The 25,525-nt window shown below is 38.0% G+C and overlaps 1 protein-coding gene across 8 annotated transcripts in view; it reads left to right on the top strand.

Moving 5' to 3' along the window:
- SGMS1 (sphingomyelin synthase 1) overlaps nucleotides 1-25,264 on the top strand; it is a 328,806-nt gene extending 303,542 nt beyond the window's left edge. For all 8 annotated transcript variants that reach the window (XM_079138312.1, XM_079138313.1, XM_079138315.1 and 5 more), the window contains 4 exons: nucleotides 4,384-4,501; nucleotides 18,868-19,021; nucleotides 22,671-22,837; nucleotides 23,655-25,264. In XM_079138312.1, the coding sequence (XP_078994438.1) occupies nucleotides 4,384-4,501; nucleotides 18,868-19,021; nucleotides 22,671-22,837; nucleotides 23,655-23,834 (619 nt within the window). In that variant the 3' untranslated portion in view covers nucleotides 23,835-25,264. The remainder of the gene's footprint in view (nucleotides 1-4,383; nucleotides 4,502-18,867; nucleotides 19,022-22,670; nucleotides 22,838-23,654) is intronic.
- The last annotated feature ends 261 nt before the right edge of the window (nucleotides 25,265-25,525 follow it).

The raw sequence follows: 25,525 nt of genomic DNA, 5'->3' as shown, positions 1-25,525 counted from the left end.
GATGGCATTCAGCACAATAGATGGAAAGATGTCAGTGTGGAAGTTCAGGTAATTTAGAGGGTTAGAAACTGGATGACATCAGAGTGACCGATTAAACACATGAGGTGTGGTAATAAGCACATCTAACTGGCCACAGTCTGTAAACTGTAATGAAAAGTGGGCATCTGGAATTTTGCACATCTGTGTGACACTATTAGGATTTTTTCAGTGCTTTAATAACTAATATAGTTATTAAATTATGACCAAAACATTTGTAGAGTTCTGGGTAGCATTAAGTATGACATATACCACTAACATTAAAAATTTTGAGTTAAGGAACTTTTGAAACGTAACTGAAATGTGATAGAATGTTAACCTGTTGGTACTCAACATCTGGATTTGTTACCTAATGTGAAACAATTTTGTCTAAATGTTACTGTGTTACCTACAATATCTACATTTCACTTTAGACTCTGAGCCTTAGTTTCCCCTTCTGTAAAATTAAGGTCATAGCCACACATTGCTGGGTGTTGTAGGAACTAAATGGCACAGAGCTTGACATGAAAGAGCAATTTGGCGAAAGTTACCACTGTTCATATCATCCATGATATTTTACCAATTTTATTTGGTAGTGTGGTAGTTAGAAAAATGAAATAGTTTTATTTAGAGCCAACTTCTTTAAAAAATGTTGAAGAAATTAGATGATGAGTTTTCTGATAACCATTCTTGGTCACTTTTCATAGCCTTTTATTTATTTTTATGAGCCACTTCTCTGGCTCATAAAAAGTCGTGTCCTTTTCCTCTTTTTGCTGATGAGGAAGCTAGTTTTCAATGAACTTCATTGAGATGGTCAAAGTCACCAAGTGAACTAGCCTCCAACTAAAGATACCATCAGCTGTGTTGTCATGTTTCACATGTTGGAGTCACTCACAGGGACCTCAGTTACACATTGACCTTGATGACTGCCTTGGAGACAAGTGTCTCCCTGACACTTTCATGTTCTCTCCCTTGTTTATTTGTGTCTTAGCTACATTGCTGTGCACCAGGGTTCTGTTTCTAAAAGCCCATAGCTTCATAAAGAACTAGAAATAATGTCTACTCAGAGAAATGGATTAGAAATAAATGGAAAGTTTATGAAGTAGTACCAGGAATGGGTACCAGAATACTCATTGCCTATAATTTCTTTAAACGTTTTTTTTTTTTTTCCTAATATAAGAGTTTGGGAAAATGAAATAATTTTATTTAAAGTCAATTATGACACTGTCAAATTGTATTTTCAATTGAGGTGTTTCTTCAGGGGTCATATTATTAGCAAATAGTCAAATCTCTCCTTACATGCCCAGAGTTGTATATATCTTCCTATTGTGGATTAGTTGAAAGAGACATTGTGGGAAATAAAAGAACTTTCTGATATTTTAACTGTACTTTATAGTATATTAATTTATTTCATTCACCATTTTTTAAAGTTTTAGACTGTTCTAGCAAATGCCAAAAACATAGTCATGCTGTTTTTAGCCTAGATTTGGCAATATGTAATCTACTTCTGAGCACGTTTTTCATTTCTAGATAAAGGTATTAAAAAGCAAAATAAGGAGCTAGTGGGTGTAGCTCAGTAGTATAGCACTTGCCTAGCAGGCCCTGAGCTCAATCGCCAGCACCTTAAAAAACAAGTTTAATAACAAGGTCACCTGTACTCTATATAACCCACTATTCTAGCAAGTCTTAAAAATGATCTATAAAGAGTATGAACACTTTCATTCATATTTCCTTATAATCAAATTTAACAGGTGTGTTTTTCTTTTCTCAGAAAAAATAATAGTGAATCTTATGCTTAAACATTGGGGAAAAAATAGATAACCATGACCAAATATAGCTTTTTGAGATGATAGTCATTGCTGAGTATGAGCACATAGGATACATGGCAGGAGAGGTATACTCCATCTGGGAAGAGCACCAGGGGATTTTGAGGGTGATACCATGTGTTTTTCATATTGGCATTTGATTAATCTATTAATATCTCATCAGTGTTTCTTTTGTGGTTCTTTTTCTTTTTAAGCACATCTCGACCATTTAAACCTTTAAGTAACTTAAGAATTCCAAATGTGTGAAATTCTTTGATTAAGGAAGTAAATGCCCAGAAGTGTAGATTGTTCTTTGAAACACTTTTGTGCTCTGCTTTTTAACTTTGGTGGTAGGAGATCCTTGTTTAACTTTACACATGGAAGACATTCCAAGCTTAATTTCAAAAAGATTAAGTAAATACCAAAGATCAGAAAATTCTTAACAACCACTTGAACTTGTCATCTTATTATTAACATTGATAAATTCACATGAATAACTTCATTCCATTTTTTTAACTTCTAGCAAATAGTAAATGCAACTAAATATGCGATGTTTTTACCTAATTTTTTTAGAAAATGGAGTTGGCTTTTCTAGTGTTATCACTTTTTCATACGCCTCATTCTCAAGATAACTGAAATCACTTCAGGGTACTCATTTGACTCAATTTTGAACTATGGAAATAGCTATTGGGGGTGAGTGTGGTTATCTTTTGTGTGCTATGAAATAATTGGGCAAAATAATTTTAAGATAGTGTTGTTTACCAAAAGCAGTAATTTTGTTTTTCATTCTCTAAAGACTTCAAACAGATCTAGTCTTGATAGTTTTCTCTTAGGTGTTTCTCAGATGGGTCAGGTTAAATTGCAAATAATTTCTATTTGAGAGAGCATTTTCTTTTTAAGAAATTCAGCTGTTAGAGTTCACTCTGCACAATTCACTTTGGTTTTTCTTCTGTAGTATTCTTAACAAACATTTATAGAAAGGCATTTTTATTTAGTTTTGTCTCATTATTCAGTTATGTTTCTATTTTTCATTATACTTGAAATTAGAGGCACATGCCTTTCCAAGACAACTTCATGCTGAATAAGTTCGTCTTCAGAGGTGATGAAATAATCAAAGACATCTTCTATGGCAGGTGTTTCTGACCCAGTTTGTAAAATGTAGATGAGGAGACAAAACATCCAGATTATATTGATAAAACCCAACTGACTTACAAGGGACTATATGTACAATAAAATGCTACTATAGTTGCATGTATTTTTTAAATTAATTTTTAACCATACAGATAACTTTATCATTTCATTCCTCTTGTTAAAACAAAAAGTATGAATGAGACAAATTATTCCATAGCTACCACACTTTGGTAGGCATGCCATCCAGTATAAGAACAGCTACACCGCACAATTATAGAGTGACTAAATGTTCAATGTTCTAAGAGGAAAGCCTACCCGCTGTTTGTAAATGTTCGGTGTTTATTCGACTCAGGTTGCTCCAGGGCAAGGAAAACTTGAATCCCTGGGGTTGAGGAAGAGGAGATTGAGAGGGCGAAGTTCTGATCTGTGGTAGAATGGGAGGAAGGTAGAGCAGAACTATTCTTGTCTGAGGAGACACAGGATTCTTCTGCTGAGGTTAAGTCGCACAAACTTAGGTGGAATTTGATATTAGGAGAAGTCATCACATTCAGTACGCGAGTTCACATGTGTACATCAAATCATTTCATTAGAGCCACTGATAAAAACTCTAATTCTTGCTTAGAGTTTTATTCATGAACATGGCTATCTATTTGATAGCTACTATTTATGCCTACTCTACAGTAGGAATTTTCCATGCCTTATTTTTAAGGCTATTATTCCTATTTTACTGATGAGAAAATTGAGACTCAAAGAAGTAGTCTATTCTGAAGCCCCATCGTGATTGGGAAGTGGAATAAGGGTTGGATTCTGTCTTACAGATGGGTCCTTTTACTTGACACCGTGATGCCTAAGAGGATTGGTTTCTGATATGTATAAGTGTAATTGTTTAATGTCTTTTAACTCATTGAATGTCACAAAAATTTTAAATTCTCATTCTCATGTCATTCTGATTTTTTGGGCATTTTCCCTTTTTTGACAGAGAAGATACTATGTGTTTAACTAAATGTACTGAATGGACTCAACTCATCCATCATTTGAATGACAACTCAGGTTTAAAGCCTTATGAATCCTAATTAGTAGCAGCATAGTGCAGTTTGAACTCTTTTGGACAGTTAATGTTTGTGTGTGTGTGTGTGTGTGTGTGTGTGTGTGTGTGTGTGTGCACGCGTGTGCGTGCGCCTGCCCACCCATATGGAACCCAGGACCTCCTGCATACTGGTCAAGCACTGAGCTGCATACACCCTTTGCCCCAGTTAAATGCTTTTGTTTTTTGTTTTTTTAAAAAACACATTACTCTCCAAACCTCAAGTTGCAATATTCTGGTATCAAGCACTTCAGTACTTTTTTGGGTTTGTTTTGTTGGGTCATTAAAAACTTTAAATGAACCTGCAGAATTTGACTGAGAATCTGCCCTGTTTTTCCCTTTTTCTAGGTCTATTATTAGCAGAAGATTTTTCTGCATAGTTGGCACGCTGTACCTGTATCGGTGTATTACAATGTATGTAACTACACTCCCAGTACCCGGTATGCATTTCAACTGTTCTCCGAAGGTAAACTATTCCTCACTGTAATTTCCCTTTTTGTTTGTTTCTGGTCTTGCTAGGGGCCCCTTTGACTAAGGCTAAAGGTGAGCATTTCTTCAGAATGCAGTCAAGTCCCTCCACCCTCATCTGGGAATGTCACTAATCAATAAGGCCAGGCAGCCACACCCTTCTCAGAATTTCCAGACCTGCCAGTGCCTCCCAGCTGAGGAAGTTTGTGGTCTAGGTAGTGTGTTGGAAGCAGTTGAGCTTTGCGTGTGGGTGTAGCTCTTTGGTTTCCTGCCAGACTTTTAAAATATCATTCACTCCCTTGACACAGATCCAGAGGCTTTTGTATGCTTCCTCCCTCTCTTAAACAGAAAGCTCAGTTCCAAATGATATCCTTTTCTGCTTCTTTCTATTAATCCCGGCTGCAGAGCAAGCAAGAGAAATATTCCTATCCCCTAGAAGCCCTCTTCTAATTCGCATAAGGTCACTTCTCTGGAAGTACATATGACCTTATATCTACTACCTCTCTGGTAGCATGGAAGTTTTTAAGAATTTTTCTCCTCTCTTATCTCTGTCTTTCAGTTAGGTACACATTTAACACTCTTTACTCAGCTTGGTCTTGGAAGAATTTTTAAGTAGGGAGATCATTGGAACTTTATGATAGGAAAAAATTTAATTTTTAAAAAATATTTACCTACATTAAAGCTCTTTAATGCAGTAAGAAAAAGAAGAATCTAATTGCTCTCTTGATTTTGGTGGAAGAAACTCTGAAATACTCTACTACATTTGAGGTCATTTCTTTGCATTGCATTTCTTTGCATTTGCATTGGTCTGGGGAAACAGCCAAATGCTTTCAGTCCTTTTCTATTTCTGTTCCTTCCAAAAGAGACCTTGTCTTGAAAGGGGGCTAGAAAAATCACTCTGAATTTTTAATGTGGCATCTTTATTGTATGAAGTTTTAAAGTGTTTTAGTTTGTTAGTGCTCTGTGATCTCCCTTCATTTCTAGACTTACGTATGTGCCTGCAGAGGTAACTCACTGTTTCTTTCTTGCCTTTTTACACTTTTTTGCTGCACAGTACTTCCTGAACTCTGGAGACACTGTCCTGGAGATGAATGTTGCCACTGCTACCTTCTCTATCGGCAGCCTTCCTCCCTGGGCTCCCCCTTGTGCTCTTTCCTTGGCCTTCCCAAGAAGCCAGCCTTGCACCTTTTCTATCCTCTCTGAAAACAGTGACTTGCAGCACCCAGGCAGGGTACAGGAAGTATCTTGTTGTCAGTGAGAGGATAGGAACTTTTGCTGGGGACTGATTTGTCATGTAACAGGTTCTCAGTATAAACTGACAATTTAGGACACTGACCTAAGTTTAGTTCAGCTCCTGAAGAGAGTCTGTGCATTGGAACAGTTTACTGCAGAGGGGAAGGTTGGTGTGGATTCTGAGTAAGCCCACGTAGAAGATGAGTCCAACTCTGAGCGGCTGTGATGTCTCTCCCCTCTCTGGATCTAGCCTATGTCTTCAGGACTTCTGCAGTTCCACCCAGTTGCCAGCAAACCCACACTAGGGAGTTGTGTGGCCCCTCAGAGTCCACTTGAGTCCTCAGCCTCTCTAACCACAATTCCTGTGGCTAACAATAGCTTGTGGGTTTTCCTGGTAAATACAGAGATAATAGCAGGAGCTGTTGTACAAAAGCCAAATTCGAGTGTGTCACTCATTTACCATGTTGCCAGAAACCCACACGGGCCATGATTCTGTGACAGTCTTCTGGAAACTGGAATTCAAAAATAAACAGAAAAGGGTCAAATATTAGCATACCCCTTAGCAAAAAAATAGTAGTTAAAACCATTAAATCTAACTAATTACTACTTCTTTGGAGACTTCTAAGACTCTTACAAAAAGGATCCAGAATACAATTATCTATTTTGAAAATTTTCAATTGTGTCTAAAGTAGAGAGACTAGTGTAAGGAAATCCCATAAACCCAGCACCCAGATTCATTAATGATCAAGATGTACTGCATTTGGTTCATCTGTTTGTTCCTTTTCTTTCTTTTTGAAGCATTTTAAAGCAAACCCAGACAGTGTCAATTCATCACTGTCTATTTTAGTATGCATCTAAAACCTGTGGATGATTTACTGCATAGCCACAATGCTGCTGGTATTCAACAAAATTAACAATAATTATTTGGTATTGGCAGTTACCAGTTCGTGGAATTTCCTGATTGCCTTAAAGGCCTTCTTTTCTTCCTATTTGGTCTGCTTACGTTGGAATCCAGAGTCTTTCTTTACCTTTGCTTGCTCTGTCTCTCAGCAGCTCTTTCTCTTTTTTCCCCTGCCAGTGACTTGTTGAGATCACATCATTGGTCCTGTGGAACAACCCACATTCACATTCTACTTTAGTCTGTTTCTTTCTGGTGTCAGGAAACTTGTTCTCAAACTCCATATTTCCTCTGAATAGAAAGTTGACTTGGGAGACTTAAATATATTCAGTTTTAACACAGGCCAGAACACATCACAGGTAGAACAGAAAGATTTCTGAAACTAGACAGAAGAGTTACAAAAGTTCCTGCAGGCTTGATGCTGCCCCTTGGATGGCAGATCGAGCTTAAGAAATTCAGTGGTCACTGAAAGGCCAGGTTGCTGCTCTGGGGATCAGTGTCATAAGGGAGAGACGGTGGTACTAGGAAGACCTTGGAGACCAGCTCTGCCTACTTTAGAGTGATACCAAGCCTAAAGGATTTGGAATTGAAAGGAACCTTACAGGAAGTCACTTGAGCCCAGTGTTCTTCTTTATGTCAGAACATCATCATTGTTGCCAAATCATCCTCAGCCTCTCTCTGCCCAGAGTGGTGTTCTGTCACCCTTGTAGCACAAGTTCACCCAGCAGTGGAGGAACACAGAAGTCAGAATCAAGGTGGTTTTGCACAACTGTTTACTAGCTGAGTGGTAGATGCATTTGGCAGGACTTTTAACTTCTCGGAGTCTCAGTTCTTTTATTGGCAAAGCAGACCTAATGATGTTATTGGCATCTGTCTTAAGAAGTTGTAGGTGTGAGAGGAGATAGTATATAGGGGCTCTGTTACTATAAGGGGCTATACAGAAGAAAGAAGAGGACTTGGTATTATCATGGTTCAACCCTAGACTCATTTATTCAGTGAAAACTGATGTTACAACTTGCTTCAAGTATCTACTATATTTCAGGTGTAGATTATAAGGGGCTGAGCAAGGTAAATAGAGTCCATGTGGAAAAGAACCTTAAAATTCACCTGGTTGAGACTTGTATTATGTAATACATTTTTAAAATGTTATAAAAATCCTCAAGTTCATCTACTTGCCCTAAGGATGAAAAGAAGAGACAGATTTGAGCAGTATTTAAGATGGATATAATTTGGTTATAGATTCATTGTAGGAAATGAAGATAAAAGGGAAAGATTTCAAAGACTGGATTTTTACCACTGGGATGATTATAGGAGAGGGAGGAAAAGGCAGTTAATGACTTCAGATGAAACATGGAGTGTGAGGTACTTGAGAGATAGCTAAGTGGGGATGTCTGTGATGTTTATCGTGTAGAGAAGTTAAGATGAAAATCAGGGCTAGAAAACAAATTTTCATGATTTATCCTGTTCTGGATGGTGGTTAAAACTGTGAATATGGATGAAAAGGCCTAGAGACAGGATGTAGAAAATACAGTACTTCAAGAATTGGATATTCCACAGTTTGAGACACCATTTTAGGCTGAACCATTGGTAGATACACTTATAGTTCCTGATTTTTAAGGAGGGAGCTTCACTGTATGACTTTCTGTTTACTATAGTTATGTAAATGTTTTTATTAAATTTTTTTCTTTTTACAGATTGCATTTTTTTGTACACAAATGGGTACAACTTTTCATTCTTATGGTTGTACACAATGTAGATTCACACTCTTTATGTAATCATACATATACATAGGATAATACTGTTTCATTCTCCTATCTTTTCGTCCCCCACCCTCTCCCACCCCATTTTCCTCTATACTATCCAGCATTTATTCTTCTCTTCCTGCCACCCCCGCCTCCACCATTATATATCGTCATCCACTTAACAGAGAAACATTCGACCTTTGGTTTTTTGGGTTTGGCTTATTCACTTAGCACGATATTTTCTAACTTCATCCATTTACCATCAAATGCCATAGTTTTATTCTTCTTTATGGCTGAGTAATATTCCATTGTGTATATATACCACAGTTTCTTTATCCACTCATCAATTGAAGGGCATCTCAGTTGGTTCCACAATGTAGCTATTATGAATTGAGCTGCTATGAACATTGATGTGACTGCATCACTGTAATAGGCTGATTTTAAGTCCTTTGGGTATAAACTGAGGAGTGGGATAGCTGGGTCAAATGGTGGATCCATTCCAAGTTTTGAGGAATCTCCATACTGCTTTCCAGAGTGGTTGCACCACTTTGCGACTCCACCAGCAATGTATGAGTGCCTTTTCCCCCACATCCATGCCAACACTTACTATTGCTTGTGTTCTTGATAATAGGCATTGTAATTGGAGTAAGATGAAATCTTAGGATGATTTTAATTTGCATTTCTCTAATTATTAGGGATGATGAGCACTTTTTCTTATATTTTTTGATCATCTGTATATCTTTTGCAAAGTGTCTGCCCAGTTCCTTAGCCCATTTATTGATTGGGTTCTTTGTATTTTTGGTGTAAAGTTTTTTAAGTTAGTCATGTAAATTTGAGCATGGCTCTACCCTCACAGCAGTCCACATGTTAGTATACTCAGTGCTTTCTTGGTACCAGTGCTCAAACTCATAGCTTGTAAGAAAAATGTCCCAACAAGTGTGCTGCAGTTGTAAGGAAATTAATCTCTGATTGCAGTGTATTCCTCACTTCAAGAAACATAACAGTTTGAGAAATAATCCTTGTGTGATACAAGGAGTTTAGGATGAAGAGCAGGCCTCCTGTAGGATGCTGCTGCAACAATGGCAAACCACAGGGAAACGTGGAAAGGGAAATAGGTGCGTTCAGTTCCTGGACTGTGGGTGTGTGGGAAGCACTTGTCCCACGTTCCAGGGCAGGCTTACGCTGGAGGCTGCCAAGCGCTCGATACCTTGACCCTGTGTTAACTTCATCACGATTTTCTCCATCTTGTTATTACTGTTCATGATTCATTGTTTTTAAAAGACAGAAACATTTGAGAATTCTTTGATTTTCTAAGCTTCCTGTAGGTAAGTTTTTATACTGGTTTAGCAAACTTTTTTTTTTTTTTTTGGATACACCAGGGATTAAATCCAGGGGCACTTAACCACATCCCCAGGCGTTTTTAAAAAAATTTTTATTTTGAGACAGAGTCTCACTAGGTTGCTTAGAACCCCTCTAAATTGCTAAGGCTGGCTTTGAACATTGCGATCCTCCTGCCTCAGCCTCCAAGCTGCTGGAATTACAGGCGTGTACCACCATGTACTGGAGTTTAGCAAATGTAAAAGAAAAAGCCTGTACCCTGGTCCCTAGATACACAGACAGCCTAATACTAACAGAAGAGAAGAAATAACGACACTGCTTTCAACTCTCCTTTTAGTTATTGGATGAGTTAATCTAATAGTTCCTAAGCATTAAGGTAAGATGTGCATTAGTTCTGTCTTATGATTTCTGTGGTGGCCTTAGATTTGAAAACCTTTGAAAAGAAAGATTACAGCAAAGGCACTTAGCTGGCTGATGCATTAACGTGGCGTGGAATTAACAGTGAAATGATTCTCTTAAACTTGAAAGACATGCTTTTTAGTTTAGCCCCCAGCAAACAGCCCACTTTTGGACAAGGGTCATGTTTGGGTGGCATCTGAGCCTGATTGCGAACTGCAGCAATAAAATACAAATGAAACAGCAGAAAGACCTTCATTTTCTTCTCTGCTATTGTCAGCTTGCCTCAGTGCATGGATGAGAAAGGTCAGAGCTTCTCCTTCAATTTGCTACTGAGCCGCTCGCTGCTCGAGCCACGAAGGAGTCATCACCAGCCTAGCAGTCCCTTTTCTGGAACCAGATTAGTCTCACAAAGTAGTTGACTCTGCTCTTTGGAATTTTTTTTTTTTATTAATACATTATACTTACACATAATAGCAGGGTTCGTTGTTACTTATTCATACATACTCACAATAGAACAACATAATTTGGTTGGTTTCATTCCCCAGTACCTTCTGTTTTTTGGAATCATACAAACTTCTTTAGGCGTTTCTTACTTTCTCAGATAGCAGAGTATTCCTAGTACCCTCCATGCTGACAAACTGATAATCTGATAAGTTTCCTGCTGATCTTAATCAGGACTTCAGAATATGGTTAGTTCTATTACCAAAATTACTTTGATTTCCCATTGAATTGTGTGGAACTTAAACACCGTGCTTGATTTTACCTAATATTCTGCTTATCTCCCAGATTCTTATTATCAGTATAATATTCCTTTTCATTCTCATTTTTTCCCAGTTTCTTGCCAGTAATTTTCAATAACTGTCCCATTCCCCCAGATGTTCTATACTTTCCCTTTTCTCTCTGTGCTACTGTTCTTTTTTAAGATAGCAGTGCACCAAATCACATATTTATCTGTCTCTTCTAAAAATTATATTATCCAAAATAAATTGTACTTTCATTATAGATACATTGAAACAATGCAAAAAGAGGAAACTTTTAAAAATCACCCATAGCCCTATTATTTATTAATGTTTCAGTACATTAGTCCTTTATTTTTCCATATGCATGTTTTCTCTCATAACTCTAATTATGCTATCTATGTATTTATCAGTCCTGCTCCTTATATTTAGCATGTTTAATATATGCATTTTTACATGATGGTTTTTTTTAACCAAAGGAAAGATACCACTCTCTAGACTGCAAGGCAGACAGATGGTTGATATGATTTCCTTTATAAGCAGGTTGCTTATTTCCTGAACATATATTTCTAGAGAACCGTCCCTATAGCAAGTAAGAATATGGGTAATAGAAATTCATAGCTTATTTTTACTTAAGATTTATGAAGCCTTTGATAAGTTTCCTGATTAGAGGCCATGAAAAAATATTAAGAATTTTTGATAAGAGAAAGACAGACTGGTGAAGTATTAGTGTTTTATTGCTCATAATTACTTAGAGATGCTTGCCCTCCCCAAATGCCTGCCTGATATAGAAATTGATGAGTACATTTGATAATGGAAAAGTGCAGCAAGCCAAATCCTTCATAGCTGAGTGGAGGCAGAAGTTTTCTAAAAAGTTGTCTACATGAGCTGAAAGAAAGCACAGTGAAATTGCTACTGCCTGACAGTTGTGGTAGGCATAACATTTGTGGATGAAACCACATCTTTCCAGGAGTGGAACAGTTACCATAGGGAAGAAGAATTCAGGAAAGTCTCTTGAGTGTTCAAGAGCTGATAACTGAGAGGCATCCTGCAGCGCTGCATGTTTAAGGAGACTCATCCCAGTTTGACTTGCTGGCTGTCAGGCATTGGGTTCTCACATAAGAACCCTCTGAACAATTGACCTAATTTGGTAATAGTCATGCTGCCTTTAGTCTATATGATAATATTTCAACAGTTATTTTTGCAGACAAATATTAATCTCACTTTGGCAGGTAGGACTTAAGGATGAGAATCTGGTGTTCTTACATTTTTCAGATGAGAAAACTGAGGCCAGAATGAGGAAAATGTTTTGTCTAGTCATCTATGTAGTTAATCTAACACTGGAGTTTGAAGTTGGATTCATGCTTGTTAGTGTTCCTATAAAAGTGAACGTTGAGACCAATATAGCACAATATAAAGCAAGGAAAGTTAAAATCAAATTGAGAGAGAACACTTTGTTTAAGAAGGCAAACAAACACAAATGATTCAATTTTACTAGAACAGCAGCAACAAGAAAGTAAACTGAGAGACACTGTTCAGCCTTGGACATTGTCCATGTTGTTTCTCAAGGTGGTTGTAGCACTTGCAAGCTCTTTCCAGGGACCTAAAAATGAGATTGTTTGATTCAGAGGTAAGACACTGTGTCCTCACATGCTGATAATAAGCCTATATCCATTTACTTCTGTAAGATGAACATCATAACATCTGCACTAACATCTGACAGGGAGGAGTCCGTGAAATAATTAATAGGAAAACTCTGGTAGAAGTTTGGAATCTGTCTACAAATAAAACTTTTATTTTGTAAAAACACCCTGCTATATCTTTTCTTTTTAACTGTGCAACTTGATAACAGTAAAACAAGGCAGGAGAAATGGGTGGCAGCTTTGAGCCTCACCCTGCTGCTGTAAAATCTAAAATATTCATCATAATTTCAAGCACATTGTTTTCCCAGTAAGGGCTTCAAGATCAGGCTGAAGGGCATTTCCATGACTTTCATTGATTCTTAAGTACCTGTCACTGGTTAGGAAGGCTTTATGCCAGCTGAAATTTGGAAAGGGCGTATTTGGGTGTTTCCGGTCATAGTCCTTTGGGAGTTGGTGCTGAGGGAGACTGCCATGAGTGTTGCCTGATTTCCGTTGCAGGCTGCTCTGGTTATGTATTGACAAGAAATTTACCCATCCTCTTTCTGGCCCTGCTGTTTGATTTCTTGCCTGAGCTTTGGTCTGGGTATCTAGGAAGCAGCTTTTTGTGTTGTTTCATGGATAATAGTGCATTTTTTGTTTTGGGGGAAGACTGTCCTTCAGGTAAAATACAAAATAATTCCCCCTGGCAGGTAGATTCTCTGAGTGAAGATTGGGTGAATGAGTACTTTGAGGAGTGCTTGGAAGTTCATGACCATTGCACTGTGGCATGAATAGTATATTTCTGTAAGGTATTTAGGTTGCTGAAGGAAAAGTCACTCTGTGTGTATCCATTTCCTGGTGTGTCTAAGTTTGTGAGGGATTGGAAGTACACAAAGTAACATAAAATTTTGAGGTAGTGTAGTCATTTAATGACAGGGGTATGTTCTGAAATACCAGTGGTTAGGGAGTTTCATCATTGTGCAAACATCATGACATGTTACACAGTCCTAGATGGGGTAGCCTACTACACACCTGGGCTATATGGTGTAGCCTATTATTGCTCCTAGATTTTGTTACTCCAAATAATGTAGGCAACTATAACACAATTATCAGTATTTGCATATGTAAAATAAAAAGGTATAAAAGAAAAAATGGCACACCTGTGTAAGGCACTTACCATAAATGGATCTTGCAGGGCCTCATGTTGCTCTGGGTGAGAGAGTGGTAAGTGGACATGAAGACCTGGGACATCACTATGCACTGCTGTGGCCTATGGACACTGTACTTAGGCTGCACTAGGTTTTACTAAAGACCTTTTTTCTTCCTCAATAATAAATTAACCTTAGCTTACTTTAATTTTTTTACCTTTTGGAATTCTTTGTAATAACACTTAGCTTAAAACACAAACACTATACAGTTGTACAAAAATATTTTCTTTCTTCCTGTTCTTATTCTGTAAGCCATTTTCTATTTTAAATTTTTATTTAGTTAACTTTTTGAACTTTTTTGTTAAAAACTAAGACAAAAACATGCCATAACCTTGGCTACAGAGTCAGGATCATTACCACTGTCTCCCCTTCTACATCTTGTCCCACTGGAAGGTCTTGAAGGTCAGTAACATGCAAGGAACTGTCATCTTCTGTGATAACAGTTCCATCACCTCCTGAAGGGCCTGCTTGAGTCAGTTTTTACTAAAACTAATTTTTTTAAGTAAAAATAGAAGGACTGCACTCTAAAATAACAAAAGTATAGTAAATACATAAAATGATAACAGTTGTGATTATCATTATCAAGTGTTATGCAGTGTACATGGTTGCATATACTGTGGTGTTACTTAGCTGGTAGACAGGTTTACAAAAACATCACCACAAACTGTAAGAAGTAACGTGCTGCGCCCTGACATTATGATGGCTGCTGTGTCACCAGGCAATAGAAACTCTTCCCTTCCACTGTAGTCTTATAGGATCTCTGTCATCCACGCAGTCTGTTGTTGACTGAAATATTGTTGTAAAGTATGTGACTTGCGTGTAAGGAGTCAAAGGACTTGGATTCCAGTCTCAGCAACACCTCTGAGTGCCTGACTGAGATAGGTTTTCTCTGCTGACTTTTCTGGGCTGCTCTAAGATGAAGCATTAGTAAAGGTCAAAAATTATTTTAAATAGAATTTCTGCTCCTTAGCCCTCACTTTCAGCTCTTCATCGGTTATGTTGAAGCTGATTTGTGCAGCATCACTTGATGGGTTTTAGTGCAGACTCTCCCCTTCATTCCATTTAGGGCACGGAAGTGCCATGACTGCTTCTGCTCTTCAGATGAATCAGGAAAAGCCAGTGCCCTAGGCCACCTGCAGACTGAATGAGAACAGAGTGTCATCCATTTTTTCATCAACTGGAAACAATACCTGGGAGACTCATTTTTTAATAAGCAAAGGCTTTCTGGGTTTCAGTGTACTTGATGGCTTGCCTCCTTCAGAGGCTCTTCCCCCCCCCCCCCCTCCTCCTCCTCCTCCTCCTCTCAGTTTCTGTGTTTTGCTATTAAGTGATTTGCCCACTTCACTTCATTTCTTGGTCATTCATTAGAATTTGAATTTATTTTTACTGAAAACTGATGTTCTATGACCCTGGGAGACCATATTTCACAGATATGAAACTTTTATGATAAAATTTTGTAGTGTCCTTTGCAGGTTTTTATGTGAGTGTCCTCCAGATAATTTCTGCTTTCAACAGTGGACATTCAGAAGCCCACTGGTAGAGGAGGCTCAAATTCCAGTTGAATAATAAGCATATTTCAGCCTCTCTTTCCACTGGATGCAGCCAAAAAGCACTGTGGTATGTTTGTAGCAGCTACCTGAAAACTCAAAAGTAAATGTTAGCTGGCAGGTTGGGGAAGGAAACCAAAATGCAAAGAATGGAGGATCCAGCCCCAGGTTTCCTGTTTCGTGTTTGTTTCTGCATTTACTATCTTGCTTAGACTTGAGGGCAACACAAATCCTAGAACTGTACTTGCTGCAGGCAGAACTTCAAGAGGATCCCTTTCTCTCTGGCCCAGGGAGAGGAAGGAAGGCCACTCAGGGACATGGACTAGGAGAAGCCCTCCCCATTTTCTTGTGACCCTGTGAATATTTAGAATGTGAAAAGTGTAGATTTTTGTCTAGGCATAGTTATTTGAAAACAAAGAATTTTACCATTTTGTTTTGTTTTTCCCTCTTAAGTAGGAAACCACTTACACCATTACTATCCTACACAGTTATTGGAAACTTATTTTTTAATGATTTATTAAAGAGTTGTAGTCTGGTTCAGTGCTTCTTGTACTTTCGTGGGCATCTGCACCACCTCAGCTTTTGGGTCAGTATGTCCAGTCCTGGGCCTGGTCTAATAAAGTCAGACTCCCCATTGTGACCGGTACTGTCCCTGAACCAGACCTTGGATAGCAAGGGAGCTATTTGATAGTCCTCACAGGTTGTTTCCAGTTTGCTGCTTTTATAAATATTGTTACAATGGGATATCTGTCCATAAGCTTTTCTTCATATTTAGGGTCATTTCTCTGAGGTAGACTCCCAGAAGCAAATGGGCTCAGAGGTTATGGCCATAGATATTGCTAGTAAACGATGATGATCTTTACAGAGGATTTTTGCCAGTTTTCATAAACTAGATGAGGCCATTAAGGCTCAGGGTGGTTCGGCCACCTAGCATCATTGGGAGAGTCATGATTGTAACCTGGGTGATTTGGCCTGCTCTTGCCAGCTTGGCCGTGTGGTCGGCTACTGCTCTCTCGGCTCCTCCCCACCACTGGCACATTCCTTGGATTAAAGCTGTGCTAACTCAACCCAGGAAGATGTAAGCTTCCAACAGGTTAATTTTTATTTCTATTTGTTTGACAGTTTGTGCCTCTATCTGGTCACATCCCAAATTTGTCCTTGAATAAATTCCGTTTGCTCAGTTGGCCTCATTTTACTTGATTTCTAGGTGCTGTGTACATGATAAAAAAATCTTAACTCATCTCTGCTACAGTTTTGCAAGTTGTCTTGTACTTTGCTTCTTTAAACATAATTAAGTATCTGAGATCATTGTAAACATCCGTCCTCTTTTCCCTTTTCCCACTAGACTTGAAGAGGCTTTCCACGTTTGGCAAATATGGGAAAGTATTTTTAAAAGAAAGCATAGGGGTTTTAAGGACACCTGTAAGAAATACAGCATTGATTTTTTTTTTTTATTCTGTTTTCCTCAATGCTGTGTTTTCATAACTTCTCTTCATCTCACCCAACACAGAGTCTTCTACAGAGATTTACTTGCTAAAATGAGAGAGCAAATTATGAGGAGATGCCATCTTAGGAATGTGATTTATAGTTTTTGCAACACAGCGGGAGTTAGGAATGACAATTTGAAATATTCTGAAATGAGATATGCAAGTTGTTTTGCCATAACTTTCTTCTGCATATTATCCATTGTTATTACAGAACTAAACCAGGCTTTTAATTTGAAATTTTAGAAAACCCTTACCGTGTTTGTGTAGTTATGCAATTTAAAAAACTTTTAAGTTCTGTCAAATTTGTTGCAAGACACAGTGGTCCTGGCCTTGACCCCATTCTGGCCCCCTTTTCTCCTTTATTTTAGCTCTTTGGTTTGAGTTTTATGGTATTTGCCACCATATCTTCAACTCTTTTTACATATTTTTTAATATGCTTACTCCTGGGTCTGTAAGTGTTGTGGGAACATTTCTCTGCAAGTTTTGGGTGCAGAAGGGAAAGAAGTCTTTCCCTTCTACTGACTTCCTGCTGTGGAAGGCCAGGTTTCCTGTCCTGTGCCTTTTCCTCACTTCCTTCATCCCTGCCCATCCCCATGTCACACCTTTCAGCTTCTTGTCCTGGCTTCCCTCTGTAGTTCTCAGTCCTCTATTTAGCTCAATATTCAGAGCCTCTATTATATTAGTTCTGAAAATGCTATTCACAGCTAAGCCATGTGCACAATTCTTTTTCACTCTAGAGTCTGTAATTGCCTTTTTTGCTTTCATGATTTTCTTTGTACTTAACTCACCTTGAAGTTAACTCTCCTCCATGTGGTCAGAGACATCTGAGTGTCTTTTAGTCTCCTCTCTTTGATATCCTCTCTCCAGAGCACCTGGGTCAGTCCCTTCCTAGCCCAAATGTGTGAGCTTCTACATGGTTCTTTTCTCCCTCTGCTGGTAAGCTGGCAAGACCTGTTTCTTCTTTCCTCTGTGTTTACTCACTTTGTGAAGCATATCCTCTGTAATTCCTAGAAAAGCATATATAGGTGGGAAATATTTTAGAATCTTATGTATATGAAAAAAGTTTTAGTTTATCCTTTGGTTTAATGCTTAATTGTAATATGGATCAGTGTAGAATTCTAAGTTGGAAATCACTTTCCATAAGAATTTGAAGGCATTTTTTTCAAAAACCTTCTATTTTCTCTTGTTACTTTAAAAAGTCTGATTCTAATGATCCTTCATATAAAGCTTGTTTTTAATCTCTGGAGACTTCAACATCTCTTATTCATCCCTGTTTTTGTGAAGTTCCATGATGCTATCTTGTGATGCAGGTCTTTCTTCTATTGTGCAGAGCCTTCAGGGATCTCTGAATTGGGAAACTTATCCTTCATGTGTTCTGTGCAGCCTGCCATCCTTAACTAGAAATGTTGATGACTTTTTGTAAAAGAGTTATCATGAAATTATCATGAAATGTGTCTCCCAAAACTGGAATATTATCAGTTAATTGTTGAAAAAAAGACCATGGGGATTAAATCAGCCAACAAGAATTTAAACAGGTGCTGCCAATGTTAAAATATAGACAATTCCACATCTTATTTGACAGAGCAAATCTAAGTTGCAGCAAGCGAGTTGTTCAATCCATTTAATTACTCTAGTATCCAGCCCAGCCTTGCATCATACACAAGCAGATTAATTTACAAACTTTTTTCACTCCTATTAAAAATAAAAGCACATACTTTCAGAAGATTGAAGGCACATTCTTCAGAGGCCCTTGTTTGATGCATTGACTATCCCAGCCTCTAACTGCTTCTGCTAAGTTATTTCAATAGTTGTCCTCCAGGCCAAGCATGGCAAAAATGCATCTCTAAAATTTTCTTTTTCCAAAACAGCAGTTTTGGTAAATAAGTCCACTGATTTTTCTCTGATAAAATTATTTAAAATTTGGTAAACATCTGTTGAAATATGCTATAAAGCATCAAGCAAAGTTCCAAAGCCAAATACTTCATTTTTAGAACCAAACGTTCTTTAGGTGCAGCCTGTGGACTGGTAAATGTTGAGAGGGTAAACTTAATGGTGTGGATTTTGTGTGTCTTAATATACCCTAATTCTGAATCTAAATAGTAATCATAGCACTTTCATGTGACTGATAATCTTGTTTTCTTCTCTCCTGCCAGCTTTTTGGAGACTGGGAAGCCCAATTGCGAAGAATAATGAAGCTCATTGCTGGAGGTGGCTTGTCCATCACTGGCTCTCACAACATGTGTGGGGACTATCTGTACAGCGGCCACACAGTCATGCTAACACTCACCTACTTATTTATCAAAGAGTGTAAGTCTAACACAACCTTCCACCACAAATTTCGTTACCTGCCATTTCCCAAGGTCTCTGGTCCTTTGGAAAATCATGTTGTGTGGAAGGGCTGCTGAAGCAAGACTGGAGGCTTCAGGAGGGCGTTGGCTTCATCTTATCACCATGCCTGGAATGCAGCTGGCACCCAAAGGGAATGTGTGGAAAGACAAAAATGTGCTTCTCGAAAGGTGTCTTTTTTCTCGCATGTCAGTGTAGTCTTGGGATAGAGGCAGTTTCCAGCAGAGTGTGCAGGGTGTTATGATCCAGTGGTACAGCTACTGTAAGGAAGCAGAAGGAAATCTCATAAGAACACAGAAATCTGGCATTGGACCTGATAAGGTGATAGAAGCTCATGTATTGACTCTGCAGCCATGTTTTCAAACACTTGACACTGAGGGTACAGTGATGGGTAAATTATCTCTGCCCTTAGAGAGGCTATGGGCCCAGGGATGGGGTGGACACTAAATGGGACATTTCCTTTAAAAAGTGTACTTAAAATATTCTATTGTGAAACAAAGCCAGACAAGGTGGTGCATACTTGTGATCTCAGCTACTTTAGAGGCGGAGGCAGGAAGATCGCAAGTTCAAGGCCAGCCTCAACCACTTAGCAAGATCTTATTTCAAAATAAAGTATAAAGGACTGGGTGTAGCCCATTGTAGAGCTGTTGCCTAGTATGTTCAAAGCCCTGTATTCAACCCCTGGCACTGTCATAAATAAATAATTATTAGTGATTGTGAAACTAACAAATTAACTTTATAGATACCCCATATGCTGCTCACATTTAATGTCTAGCATTTTGCCCTTTTGCTTCAGATTACCTTTTTAAAAAGAAAGAAAAAGGAAATATATGATTAAATCCTTTCCCTCTTTCATTTTCTTGTATCAGTTCCACACATATTTTTGTGTTGGAGAATTGGGTTTTGTGGTTTTTGAATTTTTACATAAATGGTGTCATGCTATATATATTCTTTTACTCTCAAATTTTGTTTTTGAGATTTGAGACTTGGTTCATTCATCTTAATTGCTATTAGTATTTTAGTACTGTAAATGAACCAGTTTATTTATTCAGTTGTCCATTTAGAGGAAATTTAGTGGTACTTAGCTGGCACAGTGGTATATGCCTGTAATTTAAGTGACTCAGGAGGCTGAGGCAGGAAGATCACAGTTTTGAGGCCAGCCTTGGCAACTTATCAAGGTCCTGTCTTTTAAAAAAAAAAAAAAAAAATTTTTTTTTTTAAAGGGCTGAACATGTAGTTTAGTGGTAGTAGCATGCCCCTGGGCTCAACCCCTCGTAAATCTCAAAGAACAAAAAAAGAAAAAATAGAAAAAGAAAATTCAGTGATACTCAGAATTTTACTGCTAGAAGCAATCTAATGAGCATTATGCAGGCAGTTTCCATGAAGAGCAAAAAGTAAAATCAGGCTACCATGACTTCACAGAGGTGGGATGTACATTGCAATCTTGGAGGTATATCGGGAGCATTGTGATATTTTCTGGGAATTAATGTGACTGGAGTTTTCAGTGAGGGCAATAATGAGAAATGAGGAGGGACCAGCTAAGCAGGAACCAGATTATGGAGGGAGCCCTAAGCCACAATAAGGAGTCTAAACTTCCATCTGATGGAGATGGAATGCCTATCAAGGGGTTAGAACAAATGGGGCAATACTATCTCCTGTGTCCTTCAGAGAGAGAGAAACCACTCTTGCAGTAGCTTTCAGGATAGACTGGAAAGGGATTAGACTGAAAACCAGGAGAATAGTGGAGTGAGTGTTGATATGATCAAGGAAGAAGTTGGTGGTGCCTTGAACTACCATGGTGGCACTGGGGATGGAGAGAAGTAGAGGGTACTGAGAGACATTAATAAAAGGAATCAACAGATAAAACATAACAGGAAAATTATGAGTGTAGAGGAGAGAGGTGGTGAACTTGGTCAAAGTTCAGTTCTGGTTTTGAAAACTAAGGTAAGGAAGTGCTGGAGAAGAGATGATGCACTAAAGGGCATTGAGAGAGAAAGGGAGAGTTGATGCTCTTCTGATTGTACTTAGTATACCATCACATATAGTGAGTCCTAACAGTTTTATTCAGAATTCACAGGACATGGACTAGCCTTTGTATTGGGTAATAACCAGGTGTGGAAAATGGGAACCTCAGAGACCAGATGCCAGCAACCCTAGGAAAGGATTTCTGCCCCCTGCTGGCTGATACATGAAATCTTTTAATGTTGTCAAGGCTTATACTTCTCAACAGTAAAGCATTGTGCTGTTCTGGGAAATGCAGAGGCCTTGTGTCACAGAACTCTGATTTTGAATCCTGATGTTACCATATACTAGCTCTGTGACCCTGGGAAAAATCTTCAACTTCTCTTAGTTTCCTCATCCAAGAATGATGTTGAAATCTGTTTCATGGGTGGGGAACAGGTTATTAAAATTGAAATGGATGGTATATTTGGATACTAATAGAGTTACACAGAGAATAAATTATAGCAATTATTTGTTGTTTTATTGTTAAGGTATCAAGTACAAGTATTACTGAAATATGTTCCTGCCATAACCACCACTTTAAAGTTGTAAACTGCCCTTCACTCCACCTCCTTCTGAGCCCCTTATCCTGTTTACCTTTTAAATTTCTCCAGCACCATTAATATCTTCTAATACGTGTGAAAATTACTTATTATAATCATAGCCTCTGGTCTCTCTTCCCTCTTAGGAAGTGTCTCCTCACAAGGGCAGGCCCTTTCCTGTCTCTGCCCTTTGATCCTGGTACCTGGAGCAGTGCCTGTCCCTGGTATCTGGCAGATGCCCCATGAATATTGATTGAATGAAAGACTACTTCCTGGACCTCTTAAGAATCCAATAAAAGCCTGAACTTCTCCCCTGGTGTGCAGAGGCTAGATTCATTCAAAATTTTTGCCTAAAATTCCAGACCCTCTGAATTCCTACCCTTGGAGAATCCAAGATAGAAAGGCAGGCCTATACTAATAGGGATTTTGATGTTTTGCTGAGGTGACTCCCCAAATGAGAGTAGAGAAGAACACTTTTTCCTGACACATTCCTACTTTTCAGAAGGCTTTTGAATAAGAATCCCCAGGCATTTAATAATTCTTCTAATTGAGAAATAGAAATTCTTTCTAATTGAGAAATAGAAATCTCAGAGACTTTCAAATGAGTTGTACAGTTGCAGAACTTGAAAAGCAAATAGGATAGTTATATCAGTTATGATAGCTTAGTTCATGTATGGATCAATAAATACTGATTTTTGTAAAGAACATTAACCTCAAATTCGCTACAATAAATTGAGCTAAATGTCAGTAAGCAGTATTTTAAATGGAGAAGAATAACACATTAACCTGTCCTTGATTAAACTCATCTTTTAAACTGCCTTGATTATATCAGTCAAGTAATAATCAAATCTGAATTACTATTGCTAGTAGTAAAATCACTAGGTAGAAAGCTATTTCCAGTCTAACCTTGGTTACAGAAAAATGAGCCTTTAGATTTGCTAGCCCAAAAGATCTATTTTCAGAATGGAAGACCTAAGGTAGACTTAGAAGCACTGTAGTAGAGTCATGGTGGGTATCCTTAGTGTTATTCAGATGATGAGACTATTATAGATTTCTCCTCTTTTCAGATTCCCCTCGACGACTCTGGTGGTACCACTGGATTTGCTGGCTTCTCAGCGTCGTTGGAATCTTCTGTATTCTCTTAGCACACGACCACTACACTGTGGACGTGGTGGTAGCATATTACATCACCACAAGACTCTTCTGGTGGTATCACACTATGGCCAATCAGCAAGTGAGTCCTCCCCACCCCCATTTGATTTTAGCTCCTGTTGTTCCTGGCTAGGTGCTGCTGGCTTAGGCAGGAGTTGAGGGCCTGAAATGGAAGTGCAAAGAATCCACAGATGTCTTAAGCATTCCTTTCTCTTTTTCTTATTTTGTTTTTGTTTGGGTTTGGTTTTGTTTTGTTTTAGGCAGACACTTGCTAAAGACCCAAGCTGACCTTGAACTCCTTCCTGGGCTCAAGCCTCAACCTAGGGCTAGTGTGACACCATGCCCAGTAAAATATTTCTTTAAGAGGAGTCAGCTAATATGTTCTGTCTTTTGTGACATTGGTCCTCTTCAAAATCAAGATGAAAAAGTATGTTAATATAATGACACAGGAGAGTTCTTCTGAAACAAGTATCTCACTCTCATTGTCTATAAAAAATATTTTCTAAGCCTGTGTTCACCCACTGTTTGATATGCACTCTACCCTCTCCTTGTTACTCTGGGCCCATCAGCAGTTTAATACTCAACATTTCATCAACTCTTTCCATTTTTAGCATAGAAGAGTGGATAAAAAGCTAACAGCGATTTACTGATAGGGAAGAGACAAACAAGCCCCATGTTTTCCTACACCTGCTGGAATTGGGTTATTTGGTTTTCTGTAGGTGGGGCCCATGAGCAGGTATGTGAAGAGTATAGTTTGGTGATCAGAGGAAAAGCTGGGACGTGTGAGTGGCCATGGGGGCAGGTTCAGGGTTCTTTGTGAATTTGAACACAGAAACATTTGAACTTAAAGTGAAAGATTGTGAAAAAAAAAAAAAAAATGTGTTTCTTTGTTATCTTAGGTGCTAAAGGAAGCTTCCCAGATGAACCTCCTGGCCAGGGTGTGGTGGTACAGGCCATTTCAGTACTTTGAAAAGAATGTCCAAGGAATTGTACCTCGATCTTACCATTGGCCCTTCCCCTGGCCAGTAGTGCACCTCGGTAGGCAAGTTAAATACAGCCGATTGGTGAACGACACATAACAGCTGTGCAGAGTGGAGAAACAGGAACTGTCCGAAGTGCTAAGAACTCCATGAGAGAAGATGCCATAAAATGAACACCTCCCTGACCCTGTTATCTTTCAAGAGTTAACCTTGACTTAACCTATTGAGTTACCTGGTCAGCACTGTGATCTTTTTTTCTCTCCAAAGGACCTGTGTTGGACAACAATAAAGAAAATCTAACCTATCATGCACTGTCCACATTTCCTGTTCATGAGTTTGGGATTTACATAACCCGCAGCCACCACGTTCCTTTGTATATGATGCAACAGCATAAATGTAAGCTTTTATATCATAAGTTCTGGTCTTTCCAGTCACATCTGGAAATAAAGCGTATTATTTTCTTGGGAAAACATACTTTTCATATCTCTTGCCCCAAAGATTGGGCTGTAAGCCATTTTCTAGCAAATGTCTCTATGAAGGTTTCTAAGTACCTGAATGGGGTTCGATTCTGAAATCTTTCTACCTGTTGCACCGATATTCAGATAATGACAGACATAGAGAAGTTTGGTAACTTTGGGTTTTGTAAAATCAGCAGAGACGGTGTGTCAAAAAGTGCAAAAAAAAAAAAAAAAAAAAAAAAAGATTCTGTTATGTGATTTTCTAAGTATTTCCTAACTTTATTTTTCAAAATGATGTTATGAAAACCAAATTTAAAGATTTTTACATGTCAGAGAGAAGAGAGTTAAAATTTAAAAATGCTTCTTGGGAGAGAAATTTGTCTATGTTTCTAGTGCCTTTCTTGTCTTGATTGTATGGTCAGTAGGCGATCTTAAATGTTTTTATTTAAAATAAAGTATTCCATGAAAATATAAATGTATGTATACACTACTAAATTTTGCATTTATAGCTAAATTAAATCAGAAGACTGCTTATGGTTTTAAAATTGCTTTGAAATGAAGAATGGGGGTGTTAATTAGAGAGTCGGAGCCTGTTCACACATTGTGAGCAGGTGACAATGACATGTACCACTTAAATTATTTTATTGTCTGTTTGGTAGTTCAATTTTAACTACTCAATGAAAACAGCCATGAATATCTTTTTTTAAAGAGAGTTTTGAAAACGATCACTTATCTAAAACTTGAAAGCTACAAATTAGTTATCCATACTCTCATGACAATTTTGTTGGTGAACAACAAAAAAGAGATCTATTTCTTTAAAATATATTTGTGCAGAAACTGCATGTAACTCTAAGTTTTACTCCTAACATGTATGTTTGGGGAAGTATTCTATTCTATACTTGCCAATGTGGAGAACAAAATAGTTTTTTAAGAATGAAGAAGTATATATATCCATTCTGTATTTTACGTGCAGCAGAATTATCTTCTGTAGGGTTTTTTTGTGTATTCACAAGGTGATATTTGTATTGTAAAACAATAATGGTGAAGGAAATAAAAAGGCTTTTAAAATTTTGTTTGTTTTAAATCTTTGTAAAGTTATTATTCCAGAGGGTATACTGATATCTTACAGCTTATCTAGATCGTACATAATCAAAATGCACTTTTTAATAAAAACTGATACTTAAAATAAGTGGCTATTATTGCTAATGTTTTCACATTCTTCACAAAATCACAAAGAAGTCATTAAAATGAGATGGGATTTCTTCACTGAATTTAACACAGGACCTTTAGTAATCATTAGTTTCTTTCCTTGTGATTCCTTAAAATGTAGTC

Source organism: Sciurus vulgaris (assembly GCF_902686455.1).
Source record: "Sciurus vulgaris genome assembly, chromosome: 4".
In the NCBI taxonomy this organism is placed as follows: Eukaryota; Metazoa; Chordata; class Mammalia; order Rodentia; family Sciuridae; genus Sciurus; species Sciurus vulgaris.
The sequence above is the reverse complement of the archived record's forward strand: the minus strand, read 5'-3'. Positions and strand labels throughout refer to the sequence as shown.